The sequence below is a fragment of the Saprolegnia diclina genome, assembly GCF_000281045.1.
Source record: "Saprolegnia diclina VS20 unplaced genomic scaffold supercont1.2, whole genome shotgun sequence".
NCBI lineage: Eukaryota > Oomycota > Saprolegniomycetes > Saprolegniales > Saprolegniaceae > Saprolegnia > Saprolegnia diclina.
In genome coordinates this window covers 1,052,694-1,080,146 of record NW_008246069.1, presented here as the reverse complement: position 1 = coordinate 1,080,146, position 27,453 = coordinate 1,052,694, and the positions used below count along the sequence as shown (strand labels likewise).

General features: G+C 58.3%; 15 protein-coding genes across 15 annotated transcripts in view; 8 read left to right on the top strand and 7 right to left on the bottom strand.

Moving 5' to 3' along the window:
• Window positions 1–19: 19 nt before the first annotated feature.
• On the top strand, window positions 20–466 carry SDRG_00975 (hypothetical protein). The gene has a single exon (XM_008606482.1). The coding sequence runs from the start codon at window positions 222–224 to the stop codon at window positions 402–404; it is 183 nt and encodes a 60-aa protein (XP_008604704.1). The 5' UTR covers window positions 20–221; the 3' UTR covers window positions 405–466.
• A 433-nt stretch (window positions 467–899) lies between these two features.
• SDRG_00974 (hypothetical protein) lies at window positions 900–1,669 on the bottom strand (the record flags this gene model as incomplete). Its single annotated transcript, XM_008606481.1, has 1 exon — window positions 900–1,669. A coding segment is annotated over one exon (507 nt), but the record flags the coding sequence as incomplete, so codon positions are not given.
• A 51-nt stretch (window positions 1,670–1,720) lies between these two features.
• On the bottom strand, window positions 1,721–2,392 carry SDRG_00973 (hypothetical protein; the record flags this gene model as incomplete). The annotated part of the gene is made up of 1 exon (XM_008606480.1): window positions 1,721–2,392. One exon carries the CDS (start codon window positions 2,390–2,392, stop codon window positions 1,889–1,891), a length of 504 nt encoding a protein of 167 aa, XP_008604702.1. The 3' UTR covers window positions 1,721–1,888.
• Window positions 2,393–3,217: 825 nt separating this feature from the next.
• Window positions 3,218–4,573, top strand: SDRG_00972 (hypothetical protein). The gene is made up of 3 exons (XM_008606479.1): window positions 3,218–3,746; window positions 3,793–3,958; window positions 4,019–4,573. Exons 1-3 carry the CDS (start codon window positions 3,372–3,374, stop codon window positions 4,477–4,479), a joined length of 1,002 nt encoding a protein of 333 aa, XP_008604701.1. The 5' UTR covers window positions 3,218–3,371; the 3' UTR covers window positions 4,480–4,573.
• A 393-nt stretch (window positions 4,574–4,966) lies between these two features.
• Window positions 4,967–6,810, bottom strand: SDRG_00971 (hypothetical protein). The gene has a single exon (XM_008606478.1). The coding sequence runs from the start codon at window positions 6,788–6,790 to the stop codon at window positions 5,018–5,020; it is 1,773 nt and encodes a 590-aa protein (XP_008604700.1). The 5' UTR covers window positions 6,791–6,810; the 3' UTR covers window positions 4,967–5,017.
• Window positions 6,811–8,217: 1,407 nt separating this feature from the next.
• On the bottom strand, window positions 8,218–10,166 carry SDRG_00970 (hypothetical protein). Its single transcript, XM_008606477.1, has 10 exons — window positions 9,974–10,166; window positions 9,870–9,933; window positions 9,559–9,824; window positions 9,323–9,508; window positions 9,206–9,274; window positions 9,077–9,162; window positions 8,867–9,031; window positions 8,649–8,819; window positions 8,512–8,600; window positions 8,218–8,465 (listed from the first exon to the last, which is right to left on the bottom strand). The coding sequence occupies exons 1-10, from the start codon at window positions 10,106–10,108 to the stop codon at window positions 8,245–8,247; spliced, it is 1,452 nt and encodes a 483-aa protein (XP_008604699.1). The 5' UTR covers window positions 10,109–10,166; the 3' UTR covers window positions 8,218–8,244.
• Window positions 10,167–10,740: 574 nt separating this feature from the next.
• SDRG_00969 (hypothetical protein) lies at window positions 10,741–12,619 on the top strand. Its single transcript, XM_008606476.1, has one exon. The coding sequence runs from the start codon at window positions 11,149–11,151 to the stop codon at window positions 12,556–12,558; it is 1,410 nt and encodes a 469-aa protein (XP_008604698.1). The 5' UTR covers window positions 10,741–11,148; the 3' UTR covers window positions 12,559–12,619.
• A 260-nt stretch (window positions 12,620–12,879) lies between these two features.
• SDRG_00968 (hypothetical protein) lies at window positions 12,880–16,710 on the top strand. Its single transcript, XM_008606475.1, has 10 exons — window positions 12,880–13,674; window positions 13,726–13,943; window positions 13,987–14,845; window positions 14,904–15,043; window positions 15,095–15,287; window positions 15,342–15,515; window positions 15,559–15,858; window positions 15,912–16,179; window positions 16,239–16,357; window positions 16,405–16,710. The coding sequence occupies exons 1-10, from the start codon at window positions 13,312–13,314 to the stop codon at window positions 16,522–16,524; spliced, it is 2,754 nt and encodes a 917-aa protein (XP_008604697.1). The 5' UTR covers window positions 12,880–13,311; the 3' UTR covers window positions 16,525–16,710.
• A 349-nt stretch (window positions 16,711–17,059) lies between these two features.
• On the top strand, window positions 17,060–17,806 carry SDRG_00967 (hypothetical protein). Its single transcript, XM_008606474.1, has one exon. It carries the CDS (start codon window positions 17,088–17,090, stop codon window positions 17,700–17,702), a length of 615 nt encoding a protein of 204 aa, XP_008604696.1. The 5' UTR covers window positions 17,060–17,087; the 3' UTR covers window positions 17,703–17,806.
• Window positions 17,807–17,888: 82 nt separating this feature from the next.
• On the bottom strand, window positions 17,889–18,377 carry SDRG_00966 (hypothetical protein; the record flags this gene model as incomplete). Its single annotated transcript, XM_008606473.1, has 1 exon — window positions 17,889–18,377. The coding sequence occupies one exon, from the start codon at window positions 18,375–18,377 to the stop codon at window positions 17,889–17,891; it is 489 nt and encodes a 162-aa protein (XP_008604695.1).
• A 675-nt stretch (window positions 18,378–19,052) lies between these two features.
• On the bottom strand, window positions 19,053–19,502 carry SDRG_00965 (hypothetical protein). The gene has a single exon (XM_008606472.1). It carries the CDS (start codon window positions 19,426–19,428, stop codon window positions 19,093–19,095), a length of 336 nt encoding a protein of 111 aa, XP_008604694.1. The 5' UTR covers window positions 19,429–19,502; the 3' UTR covers window positions 19,053–19,092.
• A 707-nt stretch (window positions 19,503–20,209) lies between these two features.
• SDRG_00964 (hypothetical protein) lies at window positions 20,210–21,675 on the top strand. Its single transcript, XM_008606471.1, has 4 exons — window positions 20,210–20,566; window positions 20,613–20,948; window positions 21,002–21,049; window positions 21,096–21,675. The coding sequence occupies exons 1-4, from the start codon at window positions 20,255–20,257 to the stop codon at window positions 21,639–21,641; spliced, it is 1,242 nt and encodes a 413-aa protein (XP_008604693.1). The 5' UTR covers window positions 20,210–20,254; the 3' UTR covers window positions 21,642–21,675.
• Window positions 21,676–22,052: 377 nt separating this feature from the next.
• Window positions 22,053–24,017, bottom strand: SDRG_00963 (acyl-CoA dehydrogenase). Its single transcript, XM_008606470.1, has one exon. It carries the CDS (start codon window positions 24,001–24,003, stop codon window positions 22,138–22,140), a length of 1,866 nt encoding a protein of 621 aa, XP_008604692.1. The 5' UTR covers window positions 24,004–24,017; the 3' UTR covers window positions 22,053–22,137.
• A 949-nt stretch (window positions 24,018–24,966) lies between these two features.
• SDRG_00962 (hypothetical protein) lies at window positions 24,967–26,937 on the top strand. The gene is made up of 7 exons (XM_008606469.1): window positions 24,967–25,120; window positions 25,163–25,597; window positions 25,648–25,791; window positions 25,840–25,943; window positions 25,987–26,085; window positions 26,136–26,606; window positions 26,656–26,937. Exons 1-7 carry the CDS (start codon window positions 25,009–25,011, stop codon window positions 26,878–26,880), a joined length of 1,590 nt encoding a protein of 529 aa, XP_008604691.1. The 5' UTR covers window positions 24,967–25,008; the 3' UTR covers window positions 26,881–26,937.
• A 118-nt stretch (window positions 26,938–27,055) lies between these two features.
• The window catches only part of SDRG_00961 (hypothetical protein), a gene marked incomplete at both ends in the record, with an annotated part of 753 nt that continues 355 nt past the window's right edge, over window positions 27,056–27,453 (top strand). Inside the window, one exon of the mRNA XM_008606468.1 lies at window positions 27,056–27,447. Coding sequence (XP_008604690.1) covers window positions 27,056–27,447 — 392 coding nt within the window. The remainder of the gene's footprint in view (window positions 27,448–27,453) is intronic.

Here is a 27,453-nt window from a genome sequence, read left to right as displayed (position 1 = left end):
CCAAGCCGACGGCGCAACCCACGTCGGACCCCGAGTACCCGACGGACGCGCCAACCGACAAGCCGTCCAACGGCAAGGTTGCTCTCTACTACCAGTGCGGCGGCTCCAACTACAAGGGCGACACCGAGTGCGTCGAGGGCGCTCACTGCGTCAAGTACAACCCGTTCTACTTCCAGTGCCGCCCCGACTCGGAGGGCACGAGCGACAAGGTCGCGGCCTACATGCAGTGCGGCGGCAAGGACTTTATCGGAGCCACGACTTGCGTCGACGGCTACCACTGCGGCGAAATCACAGAGTACTTTTTCCAGTGCCGGCCCGCGGTCGAGTATGGCAGTCTCGAAACGACGACGACGGAGGACAACGACGAGGATGATGACACGACCCGCCGTCTCCGCCGTGTCTAAGCGTCGAGCTGTCTAGTCGTCTATAGATAAATGTGTTTGATAAACATTGCTGGTAACGGTCATGCGTCATGTGTACTCTTGGTTCATTTGTGTCAGAAGAGCAACTCCAGAGGCTCGTCAGCCGACGCGAAGATGACACATCTGTGTCACTTTTCGTTCGAGTGGTTTTATCCAGCCCCTTTTATGGGCTGTTTTCGCACTGAGGTTAGGGGCTTTCTCCCTCCGCTCGGAGGTTTTGCCCACCTCTCTCGTAGGTTGTATGTCCCATAATGTCCTGACAATTAGCCTGATAACGTTAAGACAATCTCGACAGGTGTTATGTCGGGTTATAAATGATATTGGTGGACGGTGAGCTGCCGCCCTGCTGCGTCACGCGTTGTGAGGGTCGATGATGACGAGGTATGGCGCTTCGGTTGACCAACGGAATTATATCGAAAGCGACTCGCTTCAACCGTACCATGATGAAGACGAGACGTGTAAACGTCGATAACGTTGCATTGAAGATGTATGGTCTTAGTAGTTGGGGCATTGGCCACACCGCAAGGCTACTGGACCCAAGGAGAAGCACGGCTGCCTTGGTACACCGCATGCCCACCGCTATTGATGTCTACTTGGATCGTGCCAACAACAGTCGGATGCGCCGTGGGCACAACAGGAAGATCCATGAACGCCAGCAGCGTCAAGCACACGCGGCGCGGCGGCGACGAGTCCACGATAACATAGCAGTCGGCGCTTCGTTGGCTCAGACACAAGTGGCGTCAGTACAGAGGCTGCTGAAGCATGAGCTGATGAAAGGTACCCCCAGCCTCCATCGTCCCAAGATGGCTGGAGGCTCTTTGGTGTCGAGAGCGTTGCTTGCAGACAGGGAGCGTCGCCAGTAGTAGCATGCACCGAGCTTTTATGTCAAAGGGTATCGACGCCGGCGCGTTGGCGAGTCGACGCAAATGCGGAAGCAGCAGACCCACTGCTACAGGCAAGAGTCCGATCGTCGCAATGTAAATGACGCAGAGAACGGCAGACTCTATCGAGTCGTCGGGGACACCGGGAAGGTTGGATCCCGCGTAAAAGTATAAGTCGATAAAGGCCAGCGTCTGCGACTGGAGGTACGTCAAAGGCCCTGCGAGCAGCGAGACTACTAGGGCCACCGACGTCGTGTCGAGAGCACTAAACTGCACGCGGCGCACCCTCTTGAGTAGCGCCGAGGAGACGCCGAGGGCAGCATACGCAAACCAAATAGTCCGCGAGAGGTAGAGCGTAGCGAGGCCAAAAGCGACTAGGTCGTAAACTTGGCAAACTCGGATCATGCAGCGGCAGAGGTAGTCGACTGAAAACAACGTGTCGAGCAAGAATGCACACGTGACAAATGGGTTGAGCAGCACGACGCTCGTTGGGTCGCCCACGAGAATCTCGTACGTTGACCCGCCATACAAACCGAAGGCGACGAGATTTCGCCGTAAATGAAGGTAGGTGCGATAGTACTGATACTACATGAGCCACACAATGTACGTAGTCATGACCGCGCGCATACCAAACTTGAGAGCACCAAAAGCGACGGTGAATAGGGGTAGCTGCATTGCGCCATACATCTCGACGCTTCCCGTCGTCGTATTGACGGCCCAAAACGCCGTATACGCTACGGGAATGCGAAGGAAGCGAGACACCAAGACACTGCCAAAGTCGTTGACGGCCAGCGCCCCATTGTCTAAGGCCATCGTATCACGCCGCAGCGCCACCGAAAAGTACTGCGAGAGAGGCATCCGCAAAAGAAGCGGGGTCGGGCTGTGCGGATCAAGGAGGACCGTTTGGCGGGTGACATCAAAGGCTGGTCCGTATGCGAACGCACCTCCTGGACGAAGGTGCTGGCTCTGGTTGCGACCGAGCATCAAGATGCGCTCCTTGCATGCAGTTGTGTTCACAGCGCACTCGGCAGTCCAGTCAGTTCGCACATTGGTCATCCACGGAAGTGGCTCAGAGATGTAGGCCTTCATTGGCCTAGCGCATGTGAGCAAGCGGTTCACGGACGACACTTGTATACATGATGGCGGCGTTTACGGCAAATAAGAGACTCGTCGCAACAGACCATTTGTTGAAGGCGACGCTGCGGCCGCTTCTCGGTGGACCACTCGCCGGTCGAACAGCCACCGACGATGGACTCTTGACATCGTCTGGTCCATGAATAACACGGAATCCAATTATAGCTGCACCAAAAATATGCCGAAAGCTCAACACCAAACCCAATAGCAAGGCGGTCTACTTTTTTTGACCGGGATCACCGCTGTTCAGCTTGAGCTCACTCATTCGGATGGTCCAGCACTACGAGCAGCAAATTCCATCACACTCTAGAGTCAGTCAAGCGACATCTCGGTGGCCAAGATGAGCTCGTCTTACAGCGACGCGCTGCGCCGCCGGCTGCGTCACAAAATACACTGGCTAGCCTCAGCTCGCAAAAGATAGCCAAAAGCAGGCGCGCCGCGCTTCTCTTGGCGCCGAAGCGACTACACTAGATATTATTCTGTTTTCGAGAACCAGCCAGAGACAACCAGTCGTCCAATGCTTCTTCTGGTCTTGATCGTTCGGGACTACCGTACATACTGGCAGAACCAATCTCGGATTCGATCTCGTCACCTAAGATTCCTAGTCCCTAAGATTTATCACATAAAACACACGGCAAGTGCAACATGAGAATGGTTTGTGCGCGCACCTCCATGTACTGTGCATACCATGCAACGAACGTCGTCCTGCAATCTCGACTCCTCCACGTTACACGCAAACAGATGGCCATCTCGTGGCCGTCTCGACCACACATTTCGTCCTGCTGTCCCACGTGACTCACTATACCTTGACGAACGGAACCGTGTTCGATCGCGCCACAACGACGCCACCTGCGATCACGCAAAGCACTCGTCTCGGCGATGCAAGAACGCTGCGATCGTCTCTCATTTTCCAACTCGCCTCGTTCTCGACACCATGGTCTCTCCTACTCTTGTTGGTCTGGCGCTGCTGGCGTCGCAAGTGGCGGCCCACGGCGGCCTCTTTGACCCCAAGCCGACGTTCATTGAGCCCAACAGCGACCCGACGCGCTTCTGCGGCACGATCGATGGCCCCACGTCGCTCCCCGGCTCGGCGTACAACCAGGACCCGGGCTACAACGCCGCGCAGTTTGCGGCCAACTTCAAGGCGAGCAAGTACAAGACGCTCAAGGCGTTCCTGGATGCGTGGGACACGAGCGCACAGTGCGGCCAGTGCGGCATCACCAAGGTCGACGCGGCCAACCCGCAGCCGCTGCCGAGCATCGTCAAGTGGCGCCACGGCGACAACGAGGGCTTTACGCCGTCGCACGAGGTATGCTATTTTTATGAAAAAAAACCTCACACACGTCTGTGACTAGGGTCCGTGTGAGCTTTGGTGCGACGAGACGCGCCTCTACTACAATGACGACTGCGCCAAGAACATTCCGGACGGCTCGATGCCCATCGACACGTCCAAGTGTTCGGGTGCCAAGCAGCTCACGATGCTCTGGATGGCGCTCCACACGCCGCAGTGGCAAGCTTACAGTACGTCGACACTATGTCCTTGTTGCATGAAGATTCGATGGCTGATACTTGTGTTGATAGAGAACTGTGTCGCGATTGGCAGTGCGGGTCCGAGTCCGTCGACGGTGAGCCCGAGTCCGTCGACCAACAAGCCGAACCCGTCCACCAACAAGCCTAACCCGTCGACGAAGGCCCCGACGCCCGCTCCGACGCCCGAGTACCCTACCGATAAGCCGACCACCAAGCCGACCACCAAGCCGACGACCAAGCCGACCACCAAGCCGTCGACTAAGCCCACCGACAAGCCGTCCAACGGCAAGGTTGCTCTCTACTACCAGTGCGGTGGCACCAACTACAAGGGTGATACCCAGTGCGTCGACGGCGCTCGCTGCGTCAAGTACAACGAGTACTACTACCAGTGCCGCCCCAGCTCGGAGCCCAAGAGCGACTACGAAAGCCTCGAATCGACGACCACCGACGACGACGAGGACGACGAGACGTACGACGACGACGACACGACCCGCCGCCTCCGCCGCGCCTAAGTAACGAGCCCCTCTCGTCGTTTCTACATGTATGTGTATGCATGCCGTCGCTAAAAGCACTACTAACATAGTTTGTACTGGAAAGCGTTGTGTGCGACTTGATCGTCGAGGGCTAGGGCTTCAATCGGGTTCCTGAGAGCAGCTCTCGAGTCATTGCGTCGCGTCACGCTTGAACCCCTCTTTAGGGATAGGGTTCTCGGGTTTCGTGGGACACCTGTAGATCAAGCAACTAGCATGCAGCCGCGAAGTACGAAGTGTGAGTCGCGACACTCCATCGGGCTCATAGCACGATACATGTGAGCACGCTGATGATGCAGCAGATTAAGGGCATCGTTCGAATTCTCGTATTCTAGTATCGTGGACGAGCTCCGACTGAAGTGTTCAACACTCATCTAGCATGCAAATATGTGATGTTATCTAACGTTATTTCTCTTTCGTTTACATTCTAGTACAAATTTCAATTCTCAACTAATCAAGGTCTTTCAGCTGTGTACTCACAAAGAACGGAAGATAGTATTATTCACAGACACTAAACGTGTTAAACACGGCGGAGGCGCGAAGACGCCCGACGGCCCGAGACCGCCGTCCCACTCCAAAATTTGTTTTCGAGCTTGCTCTTGATGTAGCAGAAGCCACCGTTGATCGTGAAGCCCGCGCAGCCACTGGTCGCCGAGCACTTGCCACAGCAGTCGCTTACCTGGCTGTTGGCATCGCCGCTCACCGGGAACCGGCTCATGTCGTTGCCGTAGTAGTCGGTATTGGCTTCGGTTGCTCCGCACGATGATGCACCAGCGCCGGACCGGGTCGCCGAGACTGCCGTCGCGCTCCAAAACTTGTTGGCCATCTGGCTCTTCATGTAGCAGAAGCCGCCGTTGATCGTGTAGCCCGCGCAGCCGCTCGTTGCCGAGCACTTGTCGCAGCAGTAGCTGGCTTGGTTGTTGGCGTCGCCGCTGACTGCGTACCGGGTGATGTCATTGCCGTAGTAGTCGGTGTTGGCCTCGGTCGCACCGCAGGAGCCACCGCTCGACCCGCCACCGCTCTTGGTGCCAGCGATACCGCTGCTGTGGCTCGTGCCGCCGTTGCCCGTCGAGTGCTTGAGGTAGCAGTTGTTGTAGGCCACCGTGAACGCCTTGCAGTTGTTGTCGCTCTGGCACGACGCGCAGCACTTGTTCACTTGGTCGTTCGTGCTGCCTTGGACGCCGAAGCTGTAGAGGTCGTTCCCAGAGTAGTCCCAGTTGGCCTTGGTAGCGCACTGGCTGTTAATCGGTGCAGGGGCCGGCGCTGGGGCCGGGGCTTGGCCGATCTTGGCCGCGCCCTTCGACACAAAGTAGCCTTGGTCCCAGAGAGATTTGAAGCCATCGGGAAAGAACTGCCCGGCGCCCGGCCCGACCATCGCATCGCTTGACTGGCCGTAGCACTGCCCGTCCGACTCGCCGGGGACCTTGAGCCAGAGGAAGTAGTCGACGAGCGGGTTGCCCGTATTGTCTGTCGGTGGTGCGCCAATGCCACCCGACCGCGCGTTGCACCACTCGTTCTGCGGCGACCCGTTAAAGTTGCGCGACGTGTCAATGATGCAGTGGAGACCGCCGGTCTGGCTCGAGTACGACTGGCAGGCTTGGACCATCTCGTTCGTGCTCTTGTAGTTAGACGTGTTGATCGCGATACCGGAGAGCTTGCCGAGGTTCTTGAGGGCCTGGACTGCGTTGGCCTGCGTGGACCAGCCGGCGACGTCTGCGTAGATCTGCGCATTGCTGTTCGCAGCCAGGATGTTCTTGCCGGCGACGAGGTTGCCAGCGTACCCGTTCTGGACGGCGCAGTTGTTGTTGGAGAGGAGGCCGATGGCGTCCGGCTCGAGAATGTAAATGACCTTGCGGTTGCCGACCTTGTCGGCCAGCTTTTGGGCCCACGCCTTGTACTGGTCAGTGTTCTTGTTGTTGCCGCCGCCCGACCAGCCCGACGCGCAGTCCTTCCCGGGCAGACCGTACACGATGATGACGGGCGTGTCGTTGGGACAAGCGGCCAAGAGCGCGTCGATCGAGTCGCCGCCGTTGTCCGTGTACCACGTCGCGACCGCGTACTTTTTGAGCTCGTCGATCGCAGGCGCAAACTGCGCATTGGCCTGGACTGCGGCCGTGTACGAGTAGGGCGCGATGCCCTTGCAGATGGCCGCCGACGTGGTCGTGATGGCGGTGGCGGCCAGTGCGAGTGCCAGGCTTGGCTTCATGGCTGTCGACTGGTAGTCAATTGAAGAGTGAGGGCTGTGATGCATCCTAACGAACGCAGTATCCAGCAAGTCGCCGGCCCCGACCATCTGTGCGCCATTAAGTTGGGTCACCGTTCCGCCTTTGCATTTGGTCGGCGGGCCATATCACTTGCAAAGACTCGGCAATGTGAAACGCGAAGGCCATTGGTGCAAAAGCCATTAAATGGGCCAATCACATACGACGTGACCGCTCGGTAGCCAATCCAAGCAGCGTTTCATTTCGACGTGCGCCAGTCGACATCAGATGCCTCACACGCTGCTCGCATGTATCGCGCAAGCTGTCGTGTAGTCCTTGACTAGATCTCTCATCACTCATACATAACTTCTTTGTCATCGCTACTAGCGGCGCTAGGTGTATCGAAAGCTATAGACAATAGCAGTTGGGATTCCAGCGCAAGTAGAGTCGGCACCCGTCATCAACGCAATTTGCTGATCCGATTGTTGTACTCAGCGGCGGCTTGCGACGTTGATGTTACTTCGCTTCGGCCTGCTTGTCCTATCATCCGCATTCAAGTCGCTATCGACAGAGACCCCTCATCGAACGTGCGACTGACAGTGCGGCTACTCTGCGACCGCCCCACAGATCCAATACAGTGTACACCTAGGACCCGGTACACCTACCAACCAGGGTCTTGCTGCTACCTGGTACCTAGTAATGTGGTCCGATACCCAAAGTACGAGTTTGCTCTCGCTCAATAGCTAGCGCGATTGAGGTGTGGACACCGGTTCGGAGAGAGGTCAAGTATAACGCAAGTGGGGTCACTCGCATTCTCACAACTTGTGCAATTATCGAACCGCCTGGTGTCATTGACAGTAGCATCTCTACCTCGATCGACGATGCGAACACGCCCCATCAGCGTTCCGCTCCATCGCATGACGTTCGAATCGATGCAAGTTGACTTCCCAACAAGCATCGTTGCGCTTCGCGTCCCACCTCGGATATCAAGATCGCGGGACCCAATATCCAAGCCGTCCCAGCAAACCTTATCTCTGTCAGCCACTTGGGTCGAAAATCTACATCGAGAGCAAAACGGTTCCGGAGAGTCTCGTTGCGACTACGTCGCCGTGTCAGTTTTGGTGCTGCATCACCTCGACACTGGCATCTCGCACGCCACTGCACGGGTGGTCTGTGATTGAAGCCACGAGAAGAAGCCTATCGTCTGACGTCCTTCTTGCCCGAAGAATGCACACGCTGCTTTGCCAAAGTTGCACATCCTGGAATGGGCTGACGATCGCGCGATTGTTTCCGCTAAGTTCGTATTTTGCGTCCACCGTGAAGGATTGCCCGATTAAGTTCGATTTCAACGGCGGGAGATGGTACGAGCGCTCGGACGCGTCTAATGAAGCGAGTGCTCTATCCAACGGTCGACAGAATCGAATGCAGTGTCAAGCAAGGCCAACCCAACGTTGCAACTAGAGCCCGGCCAAACACGACCCTGTCCGCGCCGTCCCGGGCTCTCCTCGTAGACACAACAAAAGATAAGAAGCGTGTCTTATACCAACTAGGCAAGCAACTTGGCGTCGACTTCAAGCACCAAGTCGTTCCATTCGACGTGGTAGAGCCACACAAGGCCATAGACTGCACACATTGAAAAGCCGGTGCAGACGCCGAGCCAGAGCCCGACGATCCCGAGGCCGCACGAGACAGCGAGAAAGCGGCCGAGCGGGACGCCCACGACCAAGAACGCCACCAAATTGACCCAAATGCCCTTGTCCGGTTTGCCTACATTCATTGCATACACTAGTTCATAGTATATGACATGGTATACCGCTGCCACGAAAGACACCTTGGATCGTTGCCCAGATTCCCATCGGAATCTGAAACGGCGCTGTGATCCAGAACAGGTCCTTTGCAACCCTACCCATGGATCATGTGACGTGGCACTATGACACGACAGAAACCGACTCGTAGATGGCCGGGTCGCGCGTGTAGCTCGTTGTATAGTACGGGCCCACGACACACATGGCCAGCATCGTGAGCAGCGCCCATGTGACCGCAAGCCCGACGGTTTGCCACGCGGCAATCTTGGCCCGGCACGGAAGATTCCCGCCAAGGGCATTCCCGACGCGAATCGATCTAGAGAGGCAGTGAGAAGGCGTGGACACGAGTGGACGACAGTGTACGCGGCCATGCCGATGCCCAAGAAGACCATCGAGAAGAGCGTGCGGAAGCCCATGTAAATGTTGTTGGCGCTCATGGCCACGTTGGCATGTGGGAGCCCGCCGGCGAGGAAGGAGGTGAGCGCAACAGCGACAAACTCAAACACAAACATGCCCCAGCCGTTGAGACTAGTCGACACCACATGCGTCGAGTCGCAAGAAAGAGGCGTCTACCTGAGCGAAATAAAGTACGGAAGCCGGTGCAGCACCTCGGACATCGCCCAGCGCTCTTGAAACGGGACGTGCGGTAGCTTGCGCACCTAGTGCGCATCAGCTACGTGCATACGCGCCGAGATTACGCACCGCGGGCACGAGCGCGAGTGCAGCAGTAGCAAACACCAACGCAAAGGAGATGGCCGAGCCCATGTAGCCCTACTCACGCGACGTGAGACGGAAGGTTTGCTCGCTACGACCACGTACCATTGACGTGTGGTACATGAGCCCATATGACGTTGCGACGTTGACCACGTTGGCGAATCCAATGGCAAACACGATGGGCAGCACAATGTTTTGGCCTTGGAGCACGCGTTTGAGGATCTCGTACGCAAAGCTCCACGGCAGCTCGAGGATCATCCAGCGCGTGAGCGATTGCGCGACGCGCGCAATCTAGACCCAACCGTATCAAGTTGATACTCTCATACAAACGCAATGCGGACCTCGGGCGACTGGCCCATCCACTCGAGAAAGGTGCCGGCAAATCCGAGCATAAGCGCAAGCGGTACAAACACACAGAGCGCGCACATGACGGCGGTCTGAAGCACATAGCCAATGTCGTCCTTCATGCCCTTCCCGTACGCTTGGGCGCAAAGCGCGTCCATGGCGGTGCAGACGCCAAAGACGAGGCCATAGGCAAACACCGTGTAGTAGAGGTTGCTCAGGCCGCCGGCCGCGAGGTACACTTGGGTCTCGTCGGCGGCGGTGGCTACACAATGCATGAGGCCATAGCGAGCCCAAGCTGGCGCTGTACAGAGATGGCCGAGAAGCATGCCATTGAGCGTGTTTGGCACAAACTCGAGAAAGTGCACAACGACCTAAGGGCAGGATGAGGGACGCGCAGGGCATGGCGCGTACGAGCGGGATGCCAAGGGCAAAGACGTGGCGCAGCTCGTCCTTGGAGATGGGCGCGGGCGAGAGCAGCGGGTTGAACTCGCTGTCGTCGTCCTCGTAGAGCTCAATGGACGCGCGGGCTTCGCGGAGCATCTTCATGCTGCTGCTATTGTCGCCCCAAACACCAAGTCGGAGCAATCTTTTGCCTGATTGGGCAAAATGGGATTTGCACCCACGCACCAATCAGCAACGATCACCGCGTCGATTGGCCATAAAGCGTGAGTAATGTATCCAATGACGTGCATGTCTTTGGGGCGCGGCGCCGGATTGGCCAGCTCCAGCGTACACCATTTTAAATCATTCAAATAGTGTATGTATTGGCCGATTGCATTCAGCACATCGTTGCTAAATTCGGGATCGTATGCCGAATTTAGCAGCGCCAAGCCAGGTCCCATAAATACAGACTGGGACTGGCCCGTCCGAGCTCGTGCAATGCATGCGATCATCGCAAGCTACCACCGTCCTGAGACCACTTCTTGACGAGGATCAGCAAGCGTGCTTCTCCAGCGCCGGGTTGACCAGGTCAAAAATGGGTTGGCTCCACCACGTGCACCGCGACTGCAACGACGCAGCGTGGCTGGTGCAAACGAATAACTCTATTCCGCTCTCGCCTACCGCTAGTCAGAGTCTAGAGCTTGTGCAAGCGGGCCGCGACGGCTAAAGGACCATCCGGTAGCTGCCTATCAACTGGCAGCTGCCGGCGTGGCTGCGAGAACGCGCGTTCCAGCCGCGCTTGGTGTTCCTCAATTTCCACAAGATGCTCGAATGAGAACGAGGCCGTCGAATGTGGGCCGACGAGATTCGGCCGGCATCTTCATCTATCACTCGGTCTAGCCTATCGCCATGGCCGCGACTGCTTCCGTGCATGAAGAAGGCTTGGCAGAGCATTTTTTGCATGCTGACGCCGATACCGACTGCAACGGCTGACATAGGACCATGTCTCGAGGCCACACTTCGTAGTACGACGGCAACTCCAAAGCGTCCAAAGCTCCCCGTGGCTTCCCCACCCAACAAGTCTCGCCCACATGTCGTTTGCGGCGTGTGCCACCTTTTGTAACACGGAAATAGTGTGTCTCCTGAAGTAGCGTGACAACACTACCACGGTGCTTGAAGCGTGTTTTTGTATCAATCACGAAGCAATGGACGCCGCCACCGACTCGGATGCGATGCTCGAGGCGTACGAGGCGACGCTGTACGCTGGCAAGTCGGCCGACGAGGTCGACGCCATCAAGACGCGCAAAAAGCATGCAACAACGGTCGCGGTCTGCCAAGCGATGCTGCTCCAGGAGACGTGGCTCGAGGACCCGTCCATCTCGGAGCGCGAGATCTACCTTTGCTACGCGACCGCGCTCGAGGGCCTGCACCGGCGCTACGAAGCCATCGACGTTCTCTCCAGCGCCATCGACATGTACTTCCCTGACGACCCGTCGCTGCTCCTCGCGCTCGGGCGACTGCAATTCAAGGCCGGTCACTACAACGACGCGCTCGCGCTGTGCGTGGCCGTGACCGAAATCTTTGCCAAAGACGCAGCGGCGTGCGACGTTGACACGGCCGCCGACGCCTACCATCTTGCAGGCTGGGTCAAGATCCACGGCGACGACCATACGCGCGCCTACAAGCTCTGGAGCGATGGCAGTCGAGCGATCCCGTCATGCCCCGTCCTTGCGCGGCAGCGCCGCAAGCGCCAGTGCTGGGACGAAGCAGCGGTCCATGAAGAGCTATTGCCGAATCTCGTTGGCGACGGCGCGCTACCGCCGTTTGCAGTGCAAGGGTTCGAAGCGGCGCCGACTCCTGCCCACGCTATCTTTGATGCCACCGCACAAGCCGGCCGGCTCGTGTTTCGCTCACAATTGCCGCTTCTGACACGCAGCGAGTGCGAAAATGTGCTTGCGCTCGTGCATGCGCACCACGAGGCTGTCCTTGGCGGTGTCTGGGGCACGGTGCGGCACTCGAGCGTCAAGACGACCGACGTGGCGGTCGAAGACATTGCAGCGCTGCGCCCGTGGCTCCGTACTCTGCTCGCAACGCGCGTGTACCCGTTCTTGGCGACGTGCTTTCCAGTCCTCGCCGATGGGTCGAGCATGTTCGATGCCGTGACGCAACAGAGTCGGTGCCGCGTGCACGATGCCTTTATCGTGCGCTACGACGCTGAGCGCGACGGGTCGCTGAGTCTCCCCGAGCACAACGACACGAGCGTCACGAGCGTCGTCATCACGCTCAACGACACCTTTGTCGGTGGCGGCACGTGGTTCGAAGCGCTCGACCAGGTGGTGGACGCCGGCGTCGGGCACGCGGTCGCGTTTGCCGGCCCGCTGCGGCACGCTGGGTACCCGATCTCGAAAGGCACACGCATGATCCTCGTGCTCTTTCTCTACGTGGCCGACTTTGCGTACGGGACGTACCTCGACAACTACGGCGCCACCGAGACGACGACCGCAGCGCGAACGACTCCGTCGGGTGACGCGCCCGGTGGGTTCGTCGTCTACAACCAGACCGTCGAGCTTGTCAACACGCTCAACCAAGGCACGACCATGGACCTCAGCGCGTAGAGTAAACGTCCGCATTTCAATACACATCACCGTGTTCCTTCTCCCGAGGAAGAGTCTCGCTTTCGTATGTACACCAGCAAAAGTACCATGTACTGCCGGCCGATCCACCTCATGTGCAGCTGTGTTATCGACGGCGCCATCCTCCATCCTGGCGGAGAACTTATTTGGAAGATGATAATACTATTATAGTACCATGTTTCGCCACGACACTAGGATGCATCGAGGCGGCATGCGTCGGCTATACCGTCGTCGTCTTGCCCGTGTCGCTATCACCCACAGTCACCGCCACATCATCGTTCGCTTTTCCAGTATATTATTGACCGCACTTCGCGCCGTTGTCACAGCCGCCGCGAGACGTTTTGTTCATTTCGCCGGCGCGGTGGCCGTCGCGCGCGCGCCGAGCGGCCCTACGAGGTAGGTAGAACCCTTGGGCATAGGCCATGCACGTTGGCGTCGGCGCGTTCGTCGTCGTCTGTCGCCCATGTTCAGTCAACTTGGCTCCATTGACCTTCCATTACTCACCACGCATTCTAAAAGAAACCCCACGCGCGGCTGTCGCTTCGAACTTCGCCTCGATCCCATACAAATCGCAAGTGACACTCGAAGGTAGACTTCGAGGTCCATAGGCACGCCATATTAGCTGCATGTTGGTCGATGAGAGTTCATTTGATGTTTGTATGCCGGCGTCGTTAATATGGCAATGGCAATGGAAGTTTTATTTTGACTTTTGCCTCGAACCACCGGATTCGCAGCATGAGCTCCTCGAGCGACGACGAGCGGCCGCCGCCGTACCAGGCGCCATCGCTGCTGCCGTCTGCATTCACGGGCAGCCTCCCGCCGCTGCGCATGATGGACCCGACCACCGCCGGCGACGATGCGGCCAAGCTGCCGGTCTCGATCACGACGGGCACGAGCTTGCTCGCGAGTCTCGTGAAAGCCAAGGCCATGAGCGAAGGCTCCGAGTCCAGCGACGACGACGACGATGATGAGGCAAGCCACGGTGAGAGCCAGCCGCCGTCCGACGACGAGATGCGCGACGACGAAGACGAGCTCGAGCAACTCCTCTTGCAACAGGAAGCCTCGGCGCGGACGGACCCGTCGCGGGCGCTTGACAAGGTACCTCCCACAACCATGCAGCGAACCTTGCAGAACACGGATGCATTGTAGGACAAGGCGACGTCGACGATCTGCGAAGTGTGCCACGAAGACACGTTGAACGCCAAGCGAGCGCTCGTGTGCGCCCAGTGCCACGTTCGCTTCCACACGACGTGCTTTCGGCAAAAGTACGCCAAGCTCATTACGACCAACCACGCGAAAAAGTGGTTCTGCCCCGACTGCGAGCCGATCAAGAAGATGACGCCGATGCCCAAGACCGCTCGGAAAGGGTAGCTAGCCCTCGCTCTTCATCATGTCCTATCGTCGATCTAGTGCCAAGGGCAATGCGCGTTCCAAGGGTGCGACGACACCGACGAAAGCGCCGTCGCCGGCTGCCGCGACGTCGACCAACGACGCCAAGTACGCGCGGCTTGTCGACGTGGCGCTCAAGGCCGGTAAAAAGTTCAATGCGATGATCATCGAGAAGAGCGAAGAGATGCTGCACATGGCCCAGAGCCTCAAGGGCGACGTCGAAGGCCACTTTGCCACGACGGCCCACGACGACGAAGCAACACCGTCGGCAGTGTTGCTGCGCAAGGTGCTCGCAGGTCTCTCGACGCTCGAGTCGGCCCTGTATACGGTCCAATACCAATCGGTGCAAACCGAGGTCGACTTTATCAAAGACGTCAAGTTTCCGCCCAACCTCGAGATGAAGAACCTCGAGAAAGAAGCCAAGGAAGCCGCGAAGGCCAAGCTCAAGGTCAAGACGGGCGGCGGCGCGTCGCGCCTCTACTCGTCGGCGCAGATCCAAAAGCTTGAAGAGTGGTATAGCAAGTCGTCGCGGCCCGAGTCGAGCGAGATCCAGGCCATGTACCGCATCATCAACGCAGCCCAGTACGCGGATCCTGAGCTGCAGCCCGAAGGCATTGCAGTCAAGCAGATCCGCATCTGGTTCGACAACCGACGCGCCAAGGAGCGCCTTGACTACATGCGCCTCAAGATGAAGGACGAAGATACGTCCAACCTCGACAACGAAGACATCAAGAAGCTCCGGGCCGCGTACATTGACGAAGCCAAGGAGGTGCTCGAAGCACGCGTCGCCAAGATGCGCGAAACGAGCGCGGGCGCGATGGAGATTGTCGAGGAGGCCGAGCAGCTCGCGCTAGAACCGTCGGCGTCGGCCACGTTCCCGGTACATTTTTGCTCCTTTTTGCTCATTTTTGCTCATATTTCACGAATCGTGATCGTAGGCGGCCGAGCCTGACGCCGCGCCCGAAGTGGCGAAGCGCAAGGCGCCGGCGCCCGCCACCAAGTCCAAGCAGCGGCTGCGCATGGACCATGTCGCATCGGTGCGCAAGGCCTGCCGACTCGCGCGCGAACAAGGCTTGAGGTATCGCGTCGATGTCAAATAACAACATGTCGCATAGTCGAGTCAATGTAGCGAGGAAGAGGTCAAGGAGATCCGGGCCAAGGCGATGCAGGCGGCGCGCGACCGGCTCTTTTACAACGGCAAGGCGCTCGGGTCGCACCCGCTCACAAAGGACGAGGTCACGGACCTCAAGTTCAAGCTGCTCAAGCTCGTCGAAGAAGACGCGCCGGCCGAAGCCTGCATTGACATTCTCGAGCTCCTTCTTGTACGTACCACGTGCTGGATGTTGACAAGTTGTACAACATATATTGTCGTCTAGTCGGTGGACATTCCGGCCCAAGTGCTCGTCGACACTCGCCTCGACCGCCAGCTCAAGCTCGTGGCCAAGTCGCACCAAGAGAACAAGGAACTCGTCAAACTCGCGACCAAGCTCTCGGATACGATCCAAGCCGTGATTGCGGCGGCCGACGACCCGAACGCGATGCCGGCTCTGGTAAATCGAGTCGAGCATCTGAATCGGAATCTCAATCGATTAGGTCGACACGACACCGTCCGAGGTGAAAGAAGCCGCGCCGACCAAGATTGTCCGGGCCAAATTCAACGTGGCGCAGCTCCGTCTCCTCGAGAAAGCATACAACCTCAACGACGCACCTGACAAGGACCAGCTCCTCAAGCTGCGCATGAAGATGAACAAGGTCTCGGGCGAGTCGTCGTCCGACTACAAGCAACTGCGCTGTTGGTTTTACAAGCGCAAGGCCGCGGGCCATGCACCGAATGCGCTCACGGAAGCGCTCGCGGCCGGCGACGTCAAGCCCATGGATGAAGATGACAGCGAGGTACTTTGCCCGCCGGTTCTCACACCATCAACCCTCGAATGTGTATTGTGTAGGGCGACGAGCTGCCACTCGACGAAGAAAAGCCGCCAGCACCCGTGAGCACGGCCCGGAAGAGCAAGGTCCAAGGCCGCATCTTTAGCGACAAGCAGCTGCAGGTCCTCCATGCGGCGTACGACGCCTCGCCACGCCCTGAAGCAAGCGTGTTTGACGAGCTCCAAGACCAGATGAACATTCTCAGCGAAGACGAGACGTCGGCGATCACAAAGCGCCAGCTCAAAAACTGGTTTTCGAACCGCCGGGCAAAGGACCAAAAGGGCAAGGGTACGACGACTGATGGAGAGGACGGACGATGGTATTGAGGGATATATTTGCGATTCTAGATATGCTCGCAGTCATGGACGACGACAGCAGCGTCAAGACGGATGCGACGCCTGCGAAGCGCACGGACCTCGCCCACATGCTGCTCAACCCGTACGACGAAGACGATGCGATGACGCAGGTACTTCAACAGTCGATGAAGTGCATGGGTGGCGGAGAGTGGATTAGGACTCGGACGACGACGGCAAAGACCACGTCAACGAAGCGATGACCGAGGACGCGTCACCGAAGCGCAAGCGCTCGATCGACGAGTCGTCGCCGTCCAAGAAGCTGAAACATGAAGCGTAGAGATATGAAATTTGGAACGAGTCTGTTGTGTACGAAGTAGACTATGCGACAAGCCACTCCGACAGGCAGTCTCGTGAACGGTGACGAATTTTCCATTTGCACGCGAGACCCAACCCTACCCCTTGCTACTCCCCTGATACTAGGAAGTTTTGACAGTTCTCTGGATCGTCTGTTGCTGTTGCCGAAGCAGAGACCTGTTGGATCTCTGCCCTACTGCGCACAGGACGCGCACCAAGTGCAGCATACCTTGGTCGGTCTTTAGTCGGTCTTTAGTTGGTCTTTAGTCGGTGAGTCTGTGAAACAGAGGACGCGACGATGGCGGCACGACCTCTTCCATCGAAGCCAACCGGTGCTTCCAAAACGCACCTTGCATGCATCGCATTTGATTGGCTGAAATAAAAGCGGACAGGCATGTGATTGGCGCTTCGTTATGGGCGGGACCGCACGCCAACTAAAATGGACGCTTCTGATTCGCGGATACTTGTCTATTTTTCGGCGAATCGCACGGCCCGGAGCCAAAATTCGAACAAGTCGCCAAGATTTCAAGCGACCACGAAGGCAGGATGGCGTGCGCACCGAGCAGCCCCCGCCCGCGCATGCTCGTCGGGAGCCCGCGCAAGCTGCTGAAGACGAAGAAGCTGCTGCGCGGCCATGCGCTCTACAACGCCAAGTACGACTACGTGGAAGATGCGCTCGAGACGACGCTCTCGGCCTCGACGGTCACAACGAGCGACGGCGACTGGAGTGCGGGCAATCGCACCTTGGGCAACACGGGCAGCTTTGCGTTGCAAATGCCGGCACCCATAACGTCGCCCAAGGTGTTGCACCAGGGCCAGTTTCTGCACTGGGCCACGCCGCACGCGCTGCCAACGCGAGCGCGATGCGCCATGACGCCCGACTGCAAGGCGCTCTTGGACCACTTGAACGCGGTTCGAGCTCGCCCGAGCACCGCTGCGCCGTTGGCCTTCACCGTGTTTGATGCGACCGAGGCCCACCGCTGGACTGCGGCGCAGACCGCCTTGGCGTCGCAGTTATGCACCGAGATGATCCCGCTTGTGCCAGCGCCAAGCCCGACGTCGTACAAGGGTCACGTCGCCAAGCACAAGCGCGTCGAAGAGCTCATGGGCTGCCCAAAGACGGTCGCACCGTGGCGCCGCGATGCAGCGACGTCCGCGTGATGACGCCGATGTTCGTCGTTCTTGTTGGTGGTGCTGTCTCTCTGGTCGTCGCTGTACGTGTATTTATTCCCATATATCGTAATTGGATTGTTGTTCTTGACGTGCTCTTGTGGCCATGGCAGCGGTAGCCGAGCTCAAGGTTTGAAAAGGGGTAGGTTCATATATATCTAATAAGCTGTGATGCGTCTACTCGATGGCAGCGCCTTCTTCGGCCGCCATCTTGGTTGCAAGCTTCGACTTGAGGCTCGTTTCCCAGTCGGCCGTCGCAATCGTCACGCTGAGGTACACAACGCCCGCCGCCCATGCGAAAAAGTAAATCCACAGCGCCGCTTGGGAGATGGTCGACATGTACGTGCCTTGGACGATGAGGATCGAGTACCCAATCATAAAGCCGTAGAGCAGAATTGTCTGGAACGGAATGAAGAAGATGTCGCCCCACGAATTCTCGCAGCACACGACGTGGTAGTCGGGACGCGCATCCGGCGCGCGGTAGTCCTTGGTCGGTGCGACCTTTTGGTCGCTCTTGCTTGCCTTGGCGTCTGTCGGCTTGGTCGTCTCGGGCTGGATCTCGACCTTGACGTCGAGCGTGGCGGCCTCTGTCGGCTTGGCCCCCTCGGGCTCGATCTCGACCTTGACGTCCGACGCGACGTCGTTGGCAGCGGCTTCGGTCGACATGCTGGATGTGCTGGCGGCGAGCCAAATTCGAAATGAAAGGCAAAATGGCGAACGGTGCTTTTTCGAAGGCTATTTTTAGCCCGTAAAAATAGACGCGACCCGCCATCTTGATGGGGAAGAGCCGGCGGTTGGCGAGCAACCGGCCACCGACTGGTCGCTAGCTCTAGACAGCGCGAGGTCGCTAGCTGTCGGCAGCGCGAGGTCGGTAGCTCTGGGTAGCTCTGGGTAGCTCTGGGTAGCGAGCTGTTGGTGGCGAGCTCGAGGTGCGCCATGCCACGGTTCGTACCTTGTGCTCTGAAAACGACTTGGACGTCGCCCGATTTCGACGCTGCGAGGTGTAGCCATGCTTGCCTGCACGAAGCTAGCGACCAAGTAAGTGGCTATGGGCATGGCGTCCTGGTACCTTGGTCATGGCTGCCAGCCATCGAGCGTCGGGTTCGTTATCCGCAGCGACGTTGATGAGAGCTAGAAATTAGTGTTCCAGAGGAGCTAGTAGTAGTGTGCTTTGTGCAGTCGACACGTCAAAGCAAAACCATGCGTGTCATTGAGGTGAAGAGTGGCTCTGTCACGCGCGGCCTGTCCAGCGTCTGCGCCAACTCCCAATGCGTGCCCATGCGAGATGCGATGGCCGCGGCGGATCCCTGCATCCGCGATGGCTTTGCAAGCGCAATGCAATTGAGCTAGAATAAAGTAGTAGTGTATTGCAGCGAGCGGCTTATGCGTCGGCCTTTTCCGGCTCCGACTTCTTCGCCGCCGAGACGTTGAGGAAGAAGGTGGCCATGATGAGCGCGAGGACAAAGATGCCAAAGAACATCCAGAGCGCCGCGTTCGAGTTTTGCGTTTGCACGACGGCGTGCAAGAGGAGGCTAAAGAAGCTGGCGACGACCGCGTAGAAGAAGACCAGGAGGCACGGGATCAAGACGAGGTCGCGCGCCGAGATGCCGAGGAAGACGGGCTTGTAGGCACCAGGCGCCGGGCTACCAGCCTTCTCCTTGGCGTCAACGATGGCCGCGTAGTCGGTCGTCACGGGGGTCATCGGCGGCGCAGACATGGTAACGTTAGCACGAGTAGGTCGGCTCGACGGGCGCAAATCCAAAAATGCCACCTTGTATATCTAGGTTCGGGCGATGTGGAATGGGTCCTAATTAGGACTGAGCCGAAAGGCCTCGTTTGCGTATTTAATACAGGTATACTTTATTATTGTATGCAAAATAAAAATAGATGTATTTTATACGCAGGACGCTCCTTGTAAGTAACGAGTGTTCCTGGGATGTGGCGTGGATTCTGGCAGGTGTCTGGGAACCAACGGAGCCGGCCAACTGAACACACGCGTTTCGCGTGGAGTGGACTTTAGCAAAGGGCTGCGAGGTCAGCGGGATGCAAAGGACACATTGCTTGGCAATGCACTCGAGTCGAACCATGCTCGCAGACCGCGACCAAGACTCTGTATGACACTCTGTTTCACAAAATCCGCGGTTGGATTAAAGTGTCGGATATTGAACTTTATTTCTCCAATACGTCTCATCAAGACTCAAAATGACGTCATCAAAAGACAGTTTTGAGAAATGCGCGTTCTATTTATAGCGTCGGGTCAATTTGGCGCGAAAACCTAACGTTGGCGCCGACGTCTAAGCTTTGGCCAGATCAAAAATGGGAGAGACCCATCGACAATATAGGTATCGCGAATGCATTCATGCTTTATGCAGACGGCGCAAGCGCACCTTGCACATCGATTATATGAATGGCGCCTTCAACTATATATCCCGTTCACTATAGTTCACGTCAATCTTATCGTGCAGGATTTTCTCGGGTGCAGGATCCGACAATAGCAACAAAAACCGACGTTGCGAACGATACCTGCCAAAATTCTTAGCGCCATGATTCCTCGGATACAAGGCGGTGGCCGCGCCGACTCGCTGCGCAAGATCGACGCGTTCGTCTCGACGTTACCACCCCGCGTCGACATGCACTCGGAGCTCGGCGTCGACATCCTTCTCAACGTCTTTTCCGGGTTTGAACCGTCCGGGCCGTACGTGGCTGTCGGGAGTGACCGCGAGTACGAAGCGCTCCAGCTCGCACAGCTGCACGCCGCACTCTCAGAGCCATCGACGCAGAAAGGCTCGTGGCACACAAAAATGTCACGGCTCGACGCAGCACTGATTGACAAGCCAGCCCGCTTGAGCAACAAGGTATAGCGACACCTACACGCGGATACCATGGCTTTGTTGGTCGTAGCGCGATAGTTTACATGCAGTGTACGGCCTCCATGCGCGGTCGCGCAAGCAGTCGATACGAGCGCGGCGACAGGGCACCCAGCGCGTCCTCCTCGGTACGATGGGGGGGTCGTCCAAGATGGATCTCAAGGCGCTCGCGGCCGCCGAGGTGCACACGCGCCTCACGGAGCTGTTTGACCTCAGCGCCGGCGCGAACAACGCGGTGCTGGACCGGCACAAGTGCCACGTCATGAGTATCTGCATCGCCAAGCAAATGGGCAACACCGTGCAGCGGAAGAGCCGCTTCAAAGCGTCAATGGCATGGACGCCCGAAGCGGTCGAAGATCTCCTTTTCGCAGTCTCTTGCAGCCTTTCCACACGAATAAATATGGACACATTGTCTGCGGATAGGGCGACGACACGATCGATGCGCAGCGGTTCTGCGACCGGTTCCTGCTGGTGTGTGCTCTAAAAGCATCGACGCGGCATGCTGACAAGGCTGTAGGCGACCGAGATGGTGACCGCGTCGAGCACCAACCGCGACCACATTGCGTTGATCGACAACATTTACACGGACGTGGCGTCCGAGATAGAGATTGCGGCGACGACCGAGTGTCCGAAACCTGCGCCCACCAATGCATCTACGTCGAGTCGGAGCCCCAGACCGCACGAACCCAAGCGCACCGTGCTGCCCAAAGGAGGTCCGATCAAGCCGATCGGCATTGGGCGAGCGTCGCCGCGTAAAGCCACCCACGTGATCCAAGAGATTTTGGCACCGACAACCAGCATGACACCGCGGCAACCGGCATCCCGTCCCGTGGCCGACAAGATGCATGAGGAGCGAACAACGTCCCAGGTCTTGCAGGAACGTCTGGACGCACTACAAGAGAATCGACGCAGCATCTTTCAGGCCAACTCAAAACAAGCACATGGACGACTCATGTCCAAGGTCAAGCCCCATCCACCCAGTCTCGACGACGATGTCGATCTGCAAGAGTGCAAAGTCATGACCTTTTCATTTGGCAAACTCAAATTAGGACCCACATCCTAAGTGTTTAGACAGCAAAATAGTCGTTTGTGGGCTCTTCAACGCTGTCGCCTTCGGTTGATCCCGCGTCGTCCATCCTGGTGTCACTAGCCATTCGGGCGACCTTGGCGTTTGTCAACCCTCGGTTTGGATGTGTGGCTACAAGCACGCAACTTTAGCCGGTGTGGTGACTCACCGCACCAGCTAATCCCAGCCTGGGCTAATCCTAGCTCATCACTGGTGAGCTTGGGGTTTACGGTGCGGCTGCATCGTAGCAGTACTCCTGACGGCTCGCCAGACCCAGTCCCGTAGCGATACCGAGTCCAGACGTCGCTTCCAAAGCCATTTAGAGTCGACTGTCGCAGCGACCACCGTCTGCATCGAGCTCGACAGCGTCGCAATAGGCCAAGACACACCGATCACGGCGATGCAGTAGGACGGGGGCCATAGACGTCGACGTCTCGACTGGTGCTCTGAGGACAAGGAAACCACACTCAACTAATATTACTGCTTGTTGTGCTTACTGCGAGTTGACGCCGGTCGGGTGCGACGGAATGTACTTGACTTCGGTAAACATTTGGTCGGCAATCGCGCAGAGACGCTCGTCCTTCTTCTTGTGCGTGCGGATCGCGCGGAGCTCGACCAGAATCTTGTCGCTGGCGTACTCGGCAAAGAGCGACGCAAGCGCCTGCTCGTGGGCGGCGGTCGGCGTCTTCTCGTTGAGCGCCGTCGTCGCACGCGAGATGGTCGCCGTCATCGCAAACAGCTGAATGGCCGCATCGGCGACGCGCTTCATCTGGAGCTGCTCGTGAATAATGTTCTTGCCGTGCTTGCGCAGCAACGTCTCAATGATGTCACCAAACTCGGCGGTCCGCGCCTGGAGGAGCTCGGCCGACGCCTTCAAGTTGGGGTGCACCCCTTCCAGCGGCGTCTTCTTGAGGTTGAGCTTCTTCTGGACGCGGTCCGAGATCTCGGACGCAATCGCAGCCGGGTCCTGGAACGGGTTCTGGAAGAGGCTGCCGACCACCGAGAGGCGCTCGCCGGCCGTCTTGACGCCCGAGAGCGCGATCAACATGCGCAAGATCTCGTTGGTGCCCTCGAAAATCGACAGAATCCGCGCGTCGCGCATGTAGCGCTCAAACGGCCAGTCCTTCATGAAGCCCGTGCCGCCCATGACCTGGATGGCTTCGTTGATGCCGTTGAAGGCGGCCTCCGAGCCGTACACCTTGCACATGGCGGCTTCGATCTCGCAGAACGGGTCGCCGCGGTCAATCATACCGGTCGTCATGTACGCCATGCTCTCAATCGCATACGTCTGCAGCGCAAGGTTGCCAAACTTCTCCTTGATAAGGCCAAACGACGAGAGCGTCGAGCCAAACTGCTTGCGCGTCGTCGCATGCTCGGCCGCCATGTTGATGACACGGCGGAGGTTGCCGCCGGACGCCGCGCCGATACCAAACCGACCGTTGTTGAGGATGTTCATGGCCACCTTGAAGCCGTGGCCGACGCCTGCGATACCGCCGGTCTTGCCGTCGGCGCCGCCACCGAGCACGTTCTCGACAGGGATCTTGACGTTGTCAAAGAACACTTGGCACGTGTTGGAGCCGCGGATACCGAGCTTGTCCTCGGGCGGGCCGCTCGTGACGCCGCCAAACGCACGCTCGACGATGAACGCAGTCACCTTGTCCTTGCCACCGACGTTGGTCTGGGCAAAGACCGTCATGACCTCGGCCCAGCCGCCGTTCGAGATCCAAATCTTGCCGCCGTTCAGGATGAAGTGCGTCTTGTCTTCCGAGAGGACCGCGCGCGTCTGGATCGACTGCGCGTCCGAGCCCGAGCTCGGCTCGGTGAGCACAAACGCGGCCATTTGCTCGCCGGTCGCGAGCTTCGGAAGGTACTTCTCCTTTTGCGCGTCGTTGCCGTTGAGCAGAATGCCCTTGAGACCGATCGACTGGTGCGCCATGAGCGTGACCGCGATCGAGCCGTCAATGAGCTCTTCGCACACGCGCGCGTAGCCCGTGTTGCTGAGGCCGAGGCCGTTGAGCTCTTCCGGGATCTGGAGGCCAAAGAGGCCGAGTTCCTTGAGGTTGTCCATGGTCTCGGCCGGGATCGTCTTGGTCTCGTCAATCTTGCGGCCATCGATCGTCTCGAACGTCTTGATGACCGGGTCGACGAGCATCTGGAGCGTCGCGACCTCGTCTTCCGAGAGCTTGGGGTACGGGAACGCGAGCTTGGCGTTGTTGACGCCGAGGAAGAGCCCGCGCGTGTAGCTCACGCCCGACGCGGCCTCGTCCGCGCTCTTGAGCTTTGGCGTCTCCTTCGAAGCGAAGGCGCGGGTCGCGCGGGGCGCCAGGCGGCGCGTCAAGCGGGCAGCAGCAAGGACCATCGGGCTGGCGGCGAATCTCGAAATGAGCGTCAGTGAAATCCAAAACTTCAACGCCCCACGGATTCCTCGGCTTCTGATTGGCGCTCTCGTATCCGGATCCGGAATCTCGCGTCGCGATTGGCCAATCCGGACCGCACGTTGAACGGGCGGTCGCCATCCGTGTTGATGCAACAAGTTGACTTGACAAACCATTAACTCCACCCCGAGCGCTGCTGACGCCAAGAGCGTCAATGTATAAATCGTAAATGGGCTACATGAAGAGTATGGGAGGCAGAGGCCAAAGGCGGTTTAGGAATCTAGCCTAGTCGCCGGCTAGGAACGGCAGAGTCTTGGAGAAAAGCCACCGAGGCGGGGCTGGTGCGAGTGAAGAGGCTGCTTGCCGTCGTCAGTAGACTATGGCAGACGCGAGCGATGAAGAGGAACATTGGCGACCGATGAACGTCGATATATGGTCGGTCGATCGTGAACTTGGTGCGTGACGCGATCCGGTGCATCCGTCGTAGCAGCTGGTGGCGCCAACTGCAACAACTGGTCCCACGCTGTCGCGTGTTGCATAAGTGCTTGCACATGACGGCGCGGCCACAGCTCGTCGTTGCCGGAGTACTGCGCCATAGGCCCGCCTTCCTTTAGCTTGGCGCCTGGGTACTTGCCGCCGCGCCACCACGAGCAGGCAGGCCTTGGACTCTGTCGAGCTGTGCCATAGCCAACGGACCTTGCAGTGGCACAAGGTGGCGTCGTTCAGGTTCTCGCTCATGTTGCCAGCTCATTGCGTCGTGCCAGAAGGAGACCAGTCGCTGCCGCGAAGTTACGGTTGAGCAACGGGCTCTTGGCGCTGGCTACGCTTACGCGATGCATGCAAAATAGAAGCGTTGATCATGGATGACTGTGGTGTGTTGCGTTAAGTTGCGCTCTCGGAGTATGGAGCGTGTCGTTGTTAAGTTGGATTTGGTGCAAAGTCAAGATCTCGAAAAGAGCTTGAAACGGCGCAGTGAGCAAACGGCAGCCATGGGCGGTGGCATCTCGACGAACGGCGACCTCGGGCAGATGATCGCGTGCACGATGCTCATCGGCGAAGCCATGTTCCAGGGTATTGACCCGCGCTACATCCGCTTCCCAGGTACGTCGACCATGCAGCAGCATGCACGGACCATTAGTGTAGACATGTACCGCCTGTATGACTTTCACGTGGGCAAGAAGCGCTACCGGACCGCCAAGCCTCAAGGTGCAACCATCATGCTCATTGGGAGCGACGGCGTCGCGCGCGTCGTTGAGAAGAAGGCCGACGACGCCGCGGCGTCACCCGTGATCGACGCCGAGCCCGATATCGACGAGACCGACGTCGACAAGTACCTCGTGGTCAACGTCGCCGATGACCGCGTGGTGCTGGACCGAGCACGGCTCTTTTCGCCCAACGAAGACGGCTGGACGCCACTGCACGCGAGCTGCCATACGCTCAACACGGTCGACGCAGGCAAGGTAATCTTGAAGGCGATGCTCGAGATGGACCGCGAGAAGACCGCGACTGTGCTTGCCACCAAGACGACGCGCGGCCCTGGGTCCTTCTCGGCAGGCTTTACGCCCCTTCACATTGCCTGTAACCTCCAACTCCCTGTGGACGCTAGGACGTAATCGCTATTGGCTTAGGCGCCTATGGCATCGAAGTGCTCGCACTCAAGCTCATCAAGGCCAAGTCGAATGTCAACGCGACCAACTCGGTTAGTTGGAGCCCACTGCACGAAGCGTGCCATCGCGGTTTCGTTTCGATTGCCAAGGAGCTCTTGCGAGCTGGTACGACCTACGTTTTCACCAGCACTACGATCTTATACCTATATGTAGGCGCCGATCCAACCGCGGTCTGCCCCGAGTTTGCACTTTGCCCGTTTGCGGGACAGACGCCACTTGGCGAAGCGGCGCGGCAAGGCCACGTCGACGTCGTCAAGGTATTCCCTTGTTGCGAATACGGTGCGCTATGACCTGTACTAGCTGCTTCTCGACCACGGCGTTGATATGAACGCGGTCAACGCGCTGCACTGGACAGCTTTGCATGAAGCCGCCTATCACAACCGCAGCGAGATCGTGCGCGTACGTGTTTGCTCAATATAATGGCAGAGATGTCGAGTCGAGGGAGCTAGACGCTGGTGGTGCATGGCGCCGACGTGCTTGTGAAGACGTCGCGGGGTGCGATCGCGGCCCAGCTCACCATCTCGATGGAGATCAAGACAATGCTGGACGACGTCGGCGAGGCCCAAGCTGCGAGTCCGAAGAAACCACCGGCGTCAAATCCCCCGAGCGCGTCGTCGTCGTCACCGCCAAAGGAAAAGCCACATGTGCCCATCGTGCCGCTCTCTCGGAAGGAAGATTTCGCGCTGCTTGGGGACCTCCCGGCGCTCCAGCGACTGAGCATGCCACCCGAGACGGACCGCCGCCCGGATGCCACACAAGTCGCAGACGACCCGCCCGTCAAGACCAAGAAGAAGAAGAGCGCCAAAGGACGCAAAACACCGAGTGACGAGGATGTGCCGACGGAATTCCGGTGCGCGATCACGAAAAAGCTGCTCCAGGACCCTCTGAAATCGCCGTACGGCCACGTCTTTGAGCGCAAGGTACACGGCATATTGTGCGTTTGAAAGTCGTATTTTGAGATGGCTCTAGGTGGTTGAAAAATGGTTCAACAACTATGGCAGCCGGTGCCCCGTAACGGGCGAGCCGCTCGGCCTCGGGCAACTCGTGCCGGACGAAGCGCTCAAGACCGAGATTTCCGCCTGGCTTGCACCCGACAGCCCAAAACACCAACCGGGGACGGTCGCCGACGCCGCCAAGCTCGACGATGCCAAGGCCGTCGACGCGAAGCGTGAAGAAGACTTGTACGATTTCTAATGACAAAACATTGACGCGCGTGTGTCATAACGCACTGTGTGACATTGCTAGCCAATACGGGAGATGCCTCTGCTTACCACCTGCAATGCTAGCGCTCTTGGTGGACGCAAAGGTGGAAGGTTTTGTCTGCTGCTAGAAAGGCCACTATGAAACGGCGCACCGGTTATAACCGATAATGAGCCGCGTTGGGCCCCAGGTGGGGACGGGCAGCGTCCGCCTCGCCGGGCCAGTGCTGCCACTGCACGTCGTGACCACGCGCCAGCGCCTTGTTGCAGGCGCAAGTCTTGTCTACGTTATCGCGTCGCTCGCCGCCGGCGTCCGGTACCTGCAGTTGCTCCAGCCCAGCTTCGCCAACGACCTGTGGTGGGCCGGCTACAACGTGTCGGGCCACCAAGCTTTTCTCGTCGACCTCGTCAACCAGTTCTTATCCACGCAAGCCAATGGCTCGCTCGATCTTCTCGCGCCCACGTCGGTCGTGGCCAAGACGTACGCGAGCGCCGAGTCCAACACGAGCATCTACCCTTCGTACATGCGGCGTTTGCTCCTCGGCGAGCTCACGTCCATCGAGTACGC

What these genes read in the sequence shown, in the direction of transcription:
- SDRG_00975 (XM_008606482.1), top strand. Translation starts at nt 222, where the DNA reads ATGCAGTGCGGCGGCAAGGACTTTATCGGAGCCACGACTTGCGTCGAC.
- SDRG_00972 (XM_008606479.1), top strand. Translation starts at nt 3,372, where the DNA reads ATGGTCTCTCCTACTCTTGTTGGTCTGGCGCTGCTGGCGTCGCAAGTG. An exon ending in GCTTTACGCCGTCGCACGAG is followed by an intron (nt 3,747 to 3,792) that starts GTATGCTATTTT and finishes GTCTGTGACTAG; the next exon opens with GGTCCGTGTGAGCTTTGGTG. An exon ending in GCCGCAGTGGCAAGCTTACA is followed by an intron (nt 3,959 to 4,018) that starts GTACGTCGACAC and finishes TTGTGTTGATAG; the next exon opens with AGAACTGTGTCGCGATTGGC.
- SDRG_00971 (XM_008606478.1), bottom strand. Translation starts at nt 6,790, where the DNA reads ATGGTCGGGGCCGGCGACTTGCTGGATACTGCGTTCGTTAGGATGCAT.
- SDRG_00970 (XM_008606477.1), bottom strand. Translation starts at nt 10,108, where the DNA reads ATGAAGATGCTCCGCGAAGCCCGCGCGTCCATTGAGCTCTACGAGGAC. An exon ending in CATGCTTCTCGGCCATCTCT is followed by an intron (nt 9,825 to 9,869) that starts GTACAGCGCCAG and finishes TGCATTGTGTAG; the next exon opens with CCACCGCCGCCGACGAGACC. An exon ending in TTGGGCATCGGCATGGCCGC is followed by an intron (nt 8,820 to 8,866) that starts GTACACTGTCGT and finishes CTGCCTCTCTAG; the next exon opens with ATCGATTCGCGTCGGGAATG.
- SDRG_00969 (XM_008606476.1), top strand. Translation starts at nt 11,149, where the DNA reads ATGGACGCCGCCACCGACTCGGATGCGATGCTCGAGGCGTACGAGGCG.
- SDRG_00968 (XM_008606475.1), top strand. Translation starts at nt 13,312, where the DNA reads ATGAGCTCCTCGAGCGACGACGAGCGGCCGCCGCCGTACCAGGCGCCA. An exon ending in CGGCGTCGGCCACGTTCCCG is followed by an intron (nt 14,846 to 14,903) that starts GTACATTTTTGC and finishes TCGTGATCGTAG; the next exon opens with GCGGCCGAGCCTGACGCCGC. An exon ending in AAAGGACCAAAAGGGCAAGG is followed by an intron (nt 16,180 to 16,238) that starts GTACGACGACTG and finishes TTGCGATTCTAG; the next exon opens with ATATGCTCGCAGTCATGGAC.
- SDRG_00967 (XM_008606474.1), top strand. Translation starts at nt 17,088, where the DNA reads ATGGCGTGCGCACCGAGCAGCCCCCGCCCGCGCATGCTCGTCGGGAGC.
- SDRG_00965 (XM_008606472.1), bottom strand. Translation starts at nt 19,428, where the DNA reads ATGTCTGCGCCGCCGATGACCCCCGTGACGACCGACTACGCGGCCATC.
- SDRG_00964 (XM_008606471.1), top strand. Translation starts at nt 20,255, where the DNA reads ATGATTCCTCGGATACAAGGCGGTGGCCGCGCCGACTCGCTGCGCAAG. An exon ending in CAGCCCGCTTGAGCAACAAG is followed by an intron (nt 20,567 to 20,612) that starts GTATAGCGACAC and finishes TGTTGGTCGTAG; the next exon opens with CGCGATAGTTTACATGCAGT. An exon ending in TCGAAGATCTCCTTTTCGCA is followed by an intron (nt 20,949 to 21,001) that starts GTCTCTTGCAGC and finishes GTCTGCGGATAG; the next exon opens with GGCGACGACACGATCGATGC.
- SDRG_00963 (XM_008606470.1), bottom strand. Translation starts at nt 24,003, where the DNA reads ATGGTCCTTGCTGCTGCCCGCTTGACGCGCCGCCTGGCGCCCCGCGCG.
- SDRG_00962 (XM_008606469.1), top strand. Translation starts at nt 25,009, where the DNA reads ATGGGCGGTGGCATCTCGACGAACGGCGACCTCGGGCAGATGATCGCG. An exon ending in GCGCTACATCCGCTTCCCAG is followed by an intron (nt 25,121 to 25,162) that starts GTACGTCGACCA and finishes CCATTAGTGTAG; the next exon opens with ACATGTACCGCCTGTATGAC. An exon ending in GCCACGTCGACGTCGTCAAG is followed by an intron (nt 25,944 to 25,986) that starts GTATTCCCTTGT and finishes GACCTGTACTAG; the next exon opens with CTGCTTCTCGACCACGGCGT.